Source organism: Panthera leo, chromosome B4 (genome assembly GCF_018350215.1).
Source record: "Panthera leo isolate Ple1 chromosome B4, P.leo_Ple1_pat1.1, whole genome shotgun sequence".
Classification (NCBI taxonomy): Eukaryota; Metazoa; Chordata; class Mammalia; order Carnivora; family Felidae; genus Panthera; species Panthera leo.
The window spans coordinates 1040165-1050030 of NC_056685.1; the positions used below are offsets into that span (position 1 = coordinate 1040165).

Genomic DNA, 9866 nt, shown 5'->3' on the forward strand with positions numbered 1-9866 from the left:
GGGTGAATCCCCACCTGGAGTGGTGTGGGAGGAGGGGGGCCCCCTAGACACCTGCTAGTCTGGGGAAGCACAGATAAGTGTCCCAGTGGAGGGGGCCAGTGACTGGTGCAGAGCTGGGCTCCAGAGTGCCACCTCTAGACCAGGTCAGCTGACTTTGTATAATGGGCCAGACAGTAAATATCAGAGGCTCTGTGGCCTTTTGGCCTCTGTCCAGCCACTCACTGTGCTGCCACAGCATAGACAGGTCAGTGAATGAGTGTGGCTGCATTCCACTTTATGGATGCTGAAATTTGAGTTCCATATAACTTTCATTTGTTGTGAGATATTTCTCTTTTCACCTTTCTCAGCCATCTAAAAATGTGAAAACCATGCTTCATTCATGGGCCATACAGAAAGGAAGTGGGTGGGATCTGGCCTGAGGGCTGTGTTCTGTAGGCCCTACGTTTCCTAGCTCCTTAACCCTGGGAAAGTTACGACCACTGTGACATAATTATTGCATCTTAAACTAGGGTGAATCATGGTGCCTGCCTCCTGGGCTATGGGGGTGGATGAGATAGGGCATGGACAGTACAACAGGGTGTCCATTGTCACCCAGGGTCTCTATGAGGACGAGATGGAGCCTATGAACTGGTTCCTGTGGGTCCCTCATGCCTTCATTTCATATTCTCCTTTCCTTTCTGGAGCCCCCTCCACACACACACACAGACACACACACCTACGCCACACCCCATAGTCCATGGTTATTTGGAGAACTAGCATGAACAAGGTGAAGATTGTTTTTATCCTGTCTTTCTTTAAAAAAGTTCTGCACATTAAGTCTGGATTATATTGGGATATGGAAATGGTTAACTGCTTTGCATACAAATGATATATAGCACAGTTATTCCAGCATTTACATACATATGGTGACATGCATGGATACTAAAGATACTTCCTTTAAAAATGTTCTATTTAAGTTCTGAAGTCCTGGAAATAGGATTTCTCTCTTATTTATCATTACTGAAGGCATAAAATAATAAAAAAATATGTGGATTTATATAGGCACCTTCTTTTATAGATCTCAAAGTAATTTCCAATCTATTTTATCATTGTTTGTAGGAACTGAAGTTCTTTGACTACATTTCCATTGTACCTCAAGCCCATGTCTTAGGGAGAAAGATTGCTATACTCCTTGAAGAAAGTAAACTTTTAAGAGGTTTCAGATTGCTTTTTGATCCTCACCAATGAGGTACTTGATGAGATCCAATTTTGACTGATCTGTAAGTCATCCACAGAAGGAAGAACCAAGATGAGAGACTGAGCCCTGGGTATGCAAGCCAGGGATGCCCCACAATGATGACAGTGAGGGTACAAATCTCTGTTGCTTTCAATGGCACTAGGAAATCAGATGATGACAATGACTCTGGTGGTGATAGTGATGATCATCATGACAGTGATGGTGATGATGATGATGGTAATGGTGATGCTGGTGGTCATGATGATGACGATGATGGTGATGATGATGATGGATATGGTAATGATGGTAATGGTGATGATGATGGTGATAGTGGTGATGGAGATGGTGATGATGGTGATGGTGGTGGTGAGTGGTGATGATGGTGATGGTAGTGATGATGGTGATGATGACAATGGTGGTGATGATGATGGTGGTGATGATGGTGATAGTGATGATGGAGATGAGGGTGATGGTGGTGGTGATGAGGGTGATGGTGATGGTGACAGTGGTGATGATGGTGATGTTGATGGTGATGGTAGTGATGATGGCGATGATGACAACGGTGGTGATGATGATGATGGTGGTGATGATGGTGATAGTGATGATGGAGATGAGGATGATGGTGATGGTGACAGTGGTGATGATGACGATGGTGACGATGGTGATGATGATGATGGTGGTGATGGTAATGGTGATGATCGTGGTGATGATGGATGTGAGGATAATGGTGGTGATGATGATGATGGTGATTATAATGGTGGTCAGGATGGTGATGTCGATGATGGTGATGATGACAATGGTGGTGATTATGAGGGTGATGGTGACGACGGTAATGGTGATGAGGAGACATGATGATGATGATGTACAAGATGATATAATGACAGAGATGATGACAGTAATGGTGACGATGGTAAAATGAACATCGAATCATTCATATGACTCAAGACGCTCGAGCAAACATTTGCTTTGACCTGACTCTTTACACTGCCCAGGTGGGGTCTTACTTATCTCATCGACTTCCTGTGGCAGACAGCACTGGGAGAGTGGAGGACCAATACACCTCAGTTCCCACAGTTTACCACAGTGTCATAGAGCTTGTCATATCCCCCTATGATGGGGATATTTTCTCAGGGAATATGGTACTTTCTGCCCGTCTCTTTGTATTAATTATAGCGTCCTTGTCATTCTCTCGGTGCTCCAACTGTTGTGTACTTTTTCAGACTTTGGAAGTTGCCTGACATATTGTAAGGTTTTTCTAAATTCTTACCCTCTGCTTCTGCACAACTGACTTTCCATGCAGTAGACTTTACGGTCCGTTAATGCCCTGACAACAGGGAGTCCTGGCTTCAGTCAGCAATTGGTTTGTAGGAGTTAACTCAAAGTTCTCAGGTGGATTAATTTTGCCTGAAGAGCCAGGTGCATGAGGCACTCCTGAAAAGTGTTTATTTTTGGAAGTGCTGTGTCTCAGGCTGCCTTCCCCAGCATGCTCCCTGATGAGCGTGATCCATCCTGGGGGCGGGGGGTGCTCTGAGTGTTGGTGAGCCCACTTCCTCCAGTTCTTTCTTGCCTTATTGTGAGCGGGGAGAGAGAGCTAAAGTTGGCACTTGAAGCAGAACAAAACAGCAGTCCAGCCAGAGGCTGCGTGGACTGGATCTGCATGGGCTGTGGTGTAGTGCACCCGGGAGACCCTGGGGGTGTGCAGTGTTGAGACCCTGCCTGCCTTGTGCATGCTGATACCCCCAAATCTATAGGAATATTCTAATCTGCTGCTAGTACTCTAAGTCCTCAGACTCTTCATTATGGCATTTATCAATCTCGAGCCCTTACCTGTGAAGATGGATGTCAAGATAAAGTAAGGATTGTCATATGCTTTATAGGGTTTTCAAGTGAATTTTTAATTTTTAGGAGAGACTGGAAAGAAAGCAGAGATCAGTGGCAATTGAAGGAGCCCACCTAGGGAGCACAGCTGTGTCTAAAGAGCAAGACATGGCTGATGCAACGCCGTTGGCAGAAAGAGAGCCAGAAATGGGGGAGAAAGGAGTAGGAATGGAAAACAGTATTTCTAAGCAACAGATAAACTTTTAATTTCTAAATCATCTTTAAAAGGTGTATGTATCCCAGAAGGTACACCTATGGTGAGATCCAGTATTTACTGTAATACTGTCTGCATCATCCATCGTGTAGTCATGTGGGTGTCCTTTGTCTTATGTGACACAGTGGTGATCGTGATGGTGGTCAGTTATGAGGTCATCTGAATGTGTTTTTTCTATGGTGCACCGATATTGTCATATGTTGCACACGTCTGTGACTCAGTGGGCAGAAACCTGAAGATAGGGCTTTCAGGAATGTGCTTTAGACTTCCAGACTTTGTATGTGATTTTGGTCTAATCTCTTGAACTCCCCTAGGTACAACCAATGGAGCAGGCTTAGAACATACTGGCATTTAGTACGTGCTTGTGAGATATGATGCAGTCATGCCCTTTGTCATAGCATTTGGGGGAAGATGGAGGGGAGAATTTACGCGGTTAAATCTTGGAAAATGGCAGTAAGAACTGAGTTTCCCAGGTTATTTAAAAGATGCACCATGAAAGGCATTTGCATTAATGATGTTGGTGAGTCAGGAGGATGGTGCTTGCTCAGCCGCAGTGAAGGGCCCTGGATCTTGTCTATGGAGGCTCCCCTCACAGCCAGCTGGGGCCAGCCCAGCTCTGCCCACAGCCATTCAGGACATGACATCACCCTTGTGGCTCTGGCCTTGGGGAATGAATGGAGTTGCTCTGGGTCGCCAAGACCAATGACCGTCATAGCATAGGCTCATCCCTACTGGTAAGAGCTTGTCCACCTGCCCTCCACGCCAGCCTGGCCCCTGCAGAGACTCTGGGAGACCCCTTTTGCATGCAGACCCAATCTGGGCAGGAGGCCGCTAGGGGATTTTGAGTCCTGTTGCTGGAAATATGTCAGATTCTCAGAACACTGGGAGGTTTTAAAAGTTTCCCACTCTACCCTGAATACACCAGAATCTTAGGAAGAGTGGCGGCAGGAAGCCACATTTGTGAGACTCCCCAGGTGATCCCAATAGAGAAGCCGGGTTTGGAAACAGCTCGCCTCCTGGCAGGCAACACGCCTCGCAAACATTTCAGACCGATTGGTTTTGATTTCACTTTTAAAGACTCCAGGAAGGAAGAATTACGATCTATCTAGATGAATATTTTTGAGGAAAAAAATAAAACTGGGGAATTTAGAATTTTTTGAGCTGCAGGCGTCTGAGGGAGGTGAGGCTGCTTCACAGCACAGGGCTCAGTGTTGTCTGAGACATGGACAGGGTCAGGGAGTCATGGACCCATTAGAGCCCCTGAGACAACAGGGCCAGGCATCGTGGTGGATGGCCACCATCGCTCTGTGGCACTTGTTCTTGGAAACACCAGGTCAGATTCGGTTCTCTGCCGGGCCTTGTGGCATGTGACACTGGCTTACTGGCTGTCCAGACCTCTCTACAGAACTTCCTTGCCATACTGCACTCTTTAGACGAAGGGGAATGATGTCAGCAGCTGTGTCCAGAACTTTCTCTTAGACTCAGTATGTGATTCAGGTGTGATTACAGCTCCTGATGCATCACACACCTGTCGAGATGTGTGTGTTCACATGGGTGTCCCTGTGTGTGCGCACGTGTCTTGTGCGTGTGTGTGGGGGAGGAGAGCCTGGAGCACTGTCACTTCCTGCCAAGCAGAGGAGGCTGAGGACAAATGCGGGGATGTGGTGGGCAGCAGGCCGGGAAGGTGTGGAGGGCCTGGGGAGGTCTCAGCTCCAGCGCTGGGGCTCCTGGGCACGGGTGGACCCAGCACATCTGTGTCCATGCACCTTTGGGGCTGTGATTCCAGAGCTCCGTTTAGGAACATGGAGCCGGGCTGGATTCTCCAGGGTTACCTGTTGGAGGTAGAGGCGCTGACTTCTGGGAGTGGATGGCCCCACAGGCCTGCACATCCTGCAGGGACTTGTCCCCACTGGCTCCCTGGCAAGAGCCCCTGAGAGCAGAGGCCCAGTTGCCCACATCTCCCCTGTGCGCCCTCCTTCTGAAGCAAAGGCATGCACTGGGCAATGGCTGCAGGTTCCCTGCGAAGCCCTTCCATGCAGGGTTGTCAGGAGCCAGTGCTGGCTTTGCTGAGAGTGCAGGGAGGTGATGTGTGCTCTGGCTGGGAGTCTGAGTCCAGACTTGCCGAGAGCCCCTCCTCGGTGGTCCTGGGGAGGAAGTGCCAGAGGCTGCGGTCTAAATAACCCCTGCACCTAGGTGGCTTAGGTGGTTGAGTGTCCAACTTTGGCTCAGGTCATGATCTCACAGTTCATGAGTTTGAGCCCTGCGTCGAGCTCTGTGCTGACAGCTCAGAGCCTGGAGCCTGCTTTAGATTCTGTGTCTCCCTCTCTCTCTGCCCCTGCCCCACTCGTGCTCTGTCTCTCTCTCACAAATAAATAAACGTTAAAAAAATTTTTTTTAAAATAAGCCCCAGCAGCAGCTCATTCCTGCCTGGCATATCTGCGGTAAAAATGTGAGGAAGATGCTCTATTTTCTTCCTAGCAGCACCTGCCACTTCTAAAAGCACCACGAAATAAAAGACATCTGTGTCGGGAAGTGAGCCCCAGGGTGCATCTGAGGATGTATTTGTTTGTTTTTCTGAACCACTGGCTTTGCAAGTTGGAACCGGGGCGGGGGGCGGGGGGGAGCTGGGAGGCTGTGGTGGGTGCTGGGCGCAGAGAGGCAGGGGGACACAGTGGGTCTCAGGCTGTCTCCACTTGGCCATGCCGGCCTCAGGAGGAAGCGGGTAAATTAGGGCCGGCCCTGAACATTCTGCCAGACCTCTCCTCCCAGACCTCAGGGCTCCTGGGTCTTCATGACGCCAGACTTTTGGGAGCAAATGGAAAGACAGTTCTAAGCAGCTGTCTAATGGAGCACAGTTCACAGTTTTATACAGGAAGCCGGTCTCCTGGAGATGCAGCTTGATGAACCCTCCAGGAAAAATGAATCTGTTCCATGTTGTTTCTTCTCCTTTCTCTGGGATGTGTGACAGTGAAGGGTCCCTGCTCTACCCCTGGGGGGGGGGTGTCTGCTGTCACCTGCCAGCTCCCGGGGAAGCTCCCCAAAAGGCCCCTATATTTAGGGAGCTCCCTTATCCTGACTCTCAGTTGCATTTGCTTTCCATAGGGTGTGGCTCTGGGCTGGACGTTTGTGTTGGACACACAACTTAGACCAACTCTTGTGTTGAAGCCCCAGCCCCAAGGGGATGGAGTCAAGAGGAGGGGCCTCTGGGGGTGATGAGGCCATGAGGGGCCCCCCTGATGTGATTGATCACTGCCCTTGGGAGGGAGCCCCTGCAGAGCCCCCGTACCTCCCCACCCACGTGAGGATACAGCAGCTCCCCCAGACACTGGGTCCTGCACTCCCCGTCCCCAGATTGTGGGCAGCCAATGCCTGTTGTTTCTAATCCACCCCAGCTGTGCTGTTGGGTTCCAGCAACCATGGGGGAAGAGAGGGGTGACACTGTTACTCAGAGCCACACTTTGGGGATCTCCCCGACCACTCTCCACAGGGGAGAGTGAGGGTCTTGGAGCAAATCTGGAGGAAAGGGGAATGGATCTTTTTGGACAGGCTGCAATCCGTGTTAGAGAACTAGGTTAAGTTCAGTACACGTAGGGTTTCTCAAAAGTGCTCTTCCTCTGCACCTGCTTTATCTCAGCAAAGCCTGGGCATTCAGAAAGTGCTTCTCTGTCCTTCCACTGGCAATTAGAACACAAACGCAGCCTTCCGTGGGGGAAATCAGATGCCAAAAATAAACCTTCTCTACGTGTGTCTCGTCTGCTGCATCTCAACTGAAGATTTCCCAGGATGAGTCAGTGTCTTTACTGGGAGCAGATACCTCACAATATACGCGTCTAATTTCACTGCCTGCCTCAGACGGTCTGCCTGGTGCTGCTTTTGGGAGGGGTCTGTGTGTGCATGTGCATGTGTGTGCATGTGTGGGGGTGCATGCACGCACGGTACATGTTGCACGCACAAATAATATCAGGAAGAGAATTTACTGGCACTCTGCAGCAGCTGAACACTCTTCCCGAGATGCTGATGTCATCAGACCCACACAGGAGAGGCCGGCTGTGTCCCCGCACTCCAGAACACAGCGTCCCCTCTGTTGGGTGGACCCCATCTGTCCACATCTGCTCTGACCAAACGCTCAAGAGGGCAGGTCCTGCCCAGCACTCACACCAGGGTTTGCTACCCGGGGCGACACCCACTGCTGGCTTAGTTACACATAAATAAACACGCTCAGCATTATTCTCTGCAAAGCTGCAAACACAGGTGAGCAAAGCCACCTGGACCTGCTCTTTCTCTGCGTAATTCTCTCCCCATCTCCTCCCCTGTCTTGTGCAGAGCGGGGCAGGGGCCGCTGATCAACTGAAATGAGGCAGAGAACCATAGCAATTAAATAGCTAATTTTAGCTTTTCAAGCCACCCTGCTCTCAGTCATGTGGGCGATTCACAGGAGGGTTTGGAGGCTGAGGGGGCAGCCAGGCCACACGAGTGAGCATGCTCAGCACAGAAGGCCTGGCCCGGGGGCCGGTGGAGGGGAGGGGGCTGTGTCTTACGGTCGGCCGTGATCTCGTAGGGTGAGTGCAGCCTGGCGTCTCCACAGGGGGACGTGCTCACGTAGAGATGGAACAGCACGTTGTCCCGCAGCCGGTAGCCGCCGTCCTTGGACCGTTCGAATATCGAGTGCTCTGAGTCCTCCCGCCGCTTGCTAGGGTCAGAGAGAGGGTCCTCGTCACTCATTATGAACCAACAGGAAAGGTGCCCATTGGGCCGATGCCTTTGCATCTTATTTTGTGTCTTATTTCCCCGTGTCTTTCTTGTTGCCCTCTGCCTACTGCGTCTAGAGCAGGTGGCAGTGAAATGGGGAAGGGGGACCCAGTGACAGCAGTTCTGTTCTGTGCCCCCAGCCATGTGTCCGGCCTCAAGAGGGCACCACTCCAGATGCCTGTGGCTGGGTTTGTGGGGTGCTGTAGTCGTGTGGAGACACTGCCCTTGGGCGACCACCTTGCTAGAGGCTGGACGTTCGTGTCCCCCAACTTAATATGCTGGAATCCTGCACCCCAGGATGTCAGTGTCAGCACGTGGGGCCTCTGGCGGGGGAGGAGGCCATGAGGTGGGGCCCCCATGATGGGATTAGTGTCCTTATGAAGGAGACCCCAGGGCGCCCCCTCGCCCCTTCCCCACATGAGGAGGACACAGGAGAAGACACTGCCTGTGACCCAGGATGCAGCGTCTCATCAGACACCAGACCTGCTGCCCCTTGAACCCTGGATGTCCAGCGAGAGCTGCGAGTGATTGGGAGCTTGTGGTGTTTTGTGGTGGCCGCTTGGGCCTGAACAGTCCCCATTAGTGGGGGGATAAGTCTGTTACCTGGCGTGTTTGTACGTGTGGGCAGGCGGGGCACGTGCACCCTGCAGACCATCTGCTGCAGCCACCCGTGGGCGAGCAGGTGCCCCAGGAGGGAGGCCGGAGGAGAAGGAGGCCTGGCACTTCAGCCTGGCCAGCGCTCAGCGGACGCACCGTCTGGGTCCCAATGTGCCGTGGGCAGACGGCTGTCCACACAGGCCCGTCCCTGGGGCTGCTGCTTACCTGAGGTGTAGCTCCAGCTGTGCGTACAGGAAGTGGACGAGCGCCCTCCGGGCCACGATCTCTGCGTGGCAGTCGTTGACCACCAGCCCCTGGTCATTGATGTGCTCGCCGCTGATGCACTTGGTGCCCGAGGACAGGACGATGACCTGTGCCTGCCTGACGTCCAAGCCTGGGGGACAGAGAGGGCATCAGACCCCCATCAGACGCCCGTCAGAATCCCCATCCCTCAGGCCCCTGTCAGAACCCCCGCTCAGATTCCCCCCATCGGACCCCCATCGGACCCCATCAGAACCCCCGTCAGACCCCCGTCAGGCTCCTGTCAGAACCCCCCTTTCCATCAGATCCCCCATCAGACCCCATCAGAACCCCCATCAGACCCCGTCAGACTCCTGTCAGAACCCCGTCAGAACCCCCATCAGACCCTGTCAGACTCCTGTCAGAACCCCCCTTCCCGTCAGATCCCCCATCGGACCCCCATCGGACCCCATGAGAACCCCCGTCAGACCCCCGTCAGGACCCCCATCAGACCCTGTCAGACTCCTGTCAGAACCCCCCTTCCCGTCAGACCCCCCATCGGACCCCCATCGGACCCCCATCAGACCCCCTCCGTCAGACCCCCCATCAGACCCCCGTCAGACCTCCGTCAGATGCGCCCCTCGTCAGACCTGCATCAGACCCCCCCGTCAGATCCCCCCCATCAGACCCTGCCCCCCGTCAGAACCCCCATCAGACCCTGTCAGACTCCTGTCAGAACGCCCCTTCCCGTCAGACCCCCCATCGGACCCCATCAGAACCTCCGTCAGACCCCCGTCAGACCCCCGTCAGGCTCCTGTCAGAACCCCCATCAGACCCTGTCAGACTCCTGTCAGAACGCCCCTTCCCGTCAGACCCCCCATCGGACCCCATCAGAACCGCCGTCAGGCCCCCGTCAGGCTCCTGTCAGAACCCCCATCAGACCCTGTCAGACTCCTGTCAGAACGCCCCTTC

General features: G+C 52.6%; 1 protein-coding gene across 1 annotated transcript in view; it reads right to left on the reverse strand.

The window, feature by feature from the left end:
* Positions 1 to 9866, reverse strand: part of ADARB2 (adenosine deaminase RNA specific B2 (inactive)) — a 419952-nt gene that overhangs the window by 33518 nt on the left and 376568 nt on the right. The window contains exons 5-6 of the mRNA XM_042944734.1: positions 8880 to 9048; positions 7847 to 7998 (exon numbers count right to left, since the gene is read on the reverse strand). Of these exons, the coding sequence (XP_042800668.1) occupies positions 7847 to 7998; positions 8880 to 9048 (321 nt within the window). The remainder of the gene's footprint in view (positions 1 to 7846; positions 7999 to 8879; positions 9049 to 9866) is intronic.